General features: G+C 42.8%; 1 protein-coding gene across 1 annotated transcript in view; it reads left to right on the forward strand.

Moving 5' to 3' along the window:
* senp6a (SUMO specific peptidase 6a) overlaps nucleotides 1–725 on the forward strand; it is a gene marked incomplete at its 5' end in the record, with an annotated part of 21,081 nt that overhangs the window by 2,930 nt on the left and 17,426 nt on the right. Inside the window, 1 exon segment of the mRNA XM_035678603.1 lies at nucleotides 535–685. Coding sequence (XP_035534496.1) covers nucleotides 535–685 — 151 coding nt within the window.

Genomic DNA, 725 nt, shown 5'->3' on the forward strand with positions numbered 1-725 from the left:
GATCGATCGATCGATCCCAAACTGTTTTTCTCGGGATCCACTTTTTAAATTTGTGCCTAAAGGAAAGTTTCTGAGCATTTCTACTGTTTCCAGGTACAGCAGCCATTATGGAGACATATTGATAACATATCAATTGATTGATAAATCAGTGTGTCAAAACACGTTCAATATTTCCTAAATGGGACCTGATGAATGTATTGAAGTTACTGTAGCAGGGTGTCTCAGTGTTATTTCCTCTGATCAGTAAAACAATGAACACAACTGAATTCCTTTATAAATGAAACTAAATGAAGTTTACAGCTGAAAGTGACTTTAAACTGTAAAATAAAGCAAATCTCAAACAAACAGGAGAGAAACTAAACTTCTGATAACCATCAGAATACTCCATTACTGATCGATCAATAGCTGCAGCCTCTTTCTGGATGGAGTCATGGTGTTAATGGTTGTACTGGTGGTTCTGGTTGTACTGGTGGTACTGGTGGTACTGGTGGTTCTGGTTATCTGCTGGAGAGACTGAGTGTGCGTTTGTTTTAGGTACCTGGAGGTGGAGTGGGAGGTGCGTAAAGCGACTCAGCGGAGCTTCGGGAAGGATGTGATGAAGGGTTCGAGCCCTCGTGTTCCTCAGCAGGACAACTACAGCGACTGTGGCGTTTACGTCCTGCAGTACGTGGAGAGCTTCTTCGAGGTGAGAGCGCCGACTCCAAACACGTTCATTAACAACCGTT

This window comes from Morone saxatilis, unplaced genomic scaffold, assembly GCF_004916995.1.
Source record: "Morone saxatilis isolate NCDOM2014 unplaced genomic scaffold, NCSU_SB_2.0 Contig7, whole genome shotgun sequence".
Classification (NCBI taxonomy): Eukaryota; Metazoa; Chordata; class Actinopteri; family Moronidae; genus Morone; species Morone saxatilis.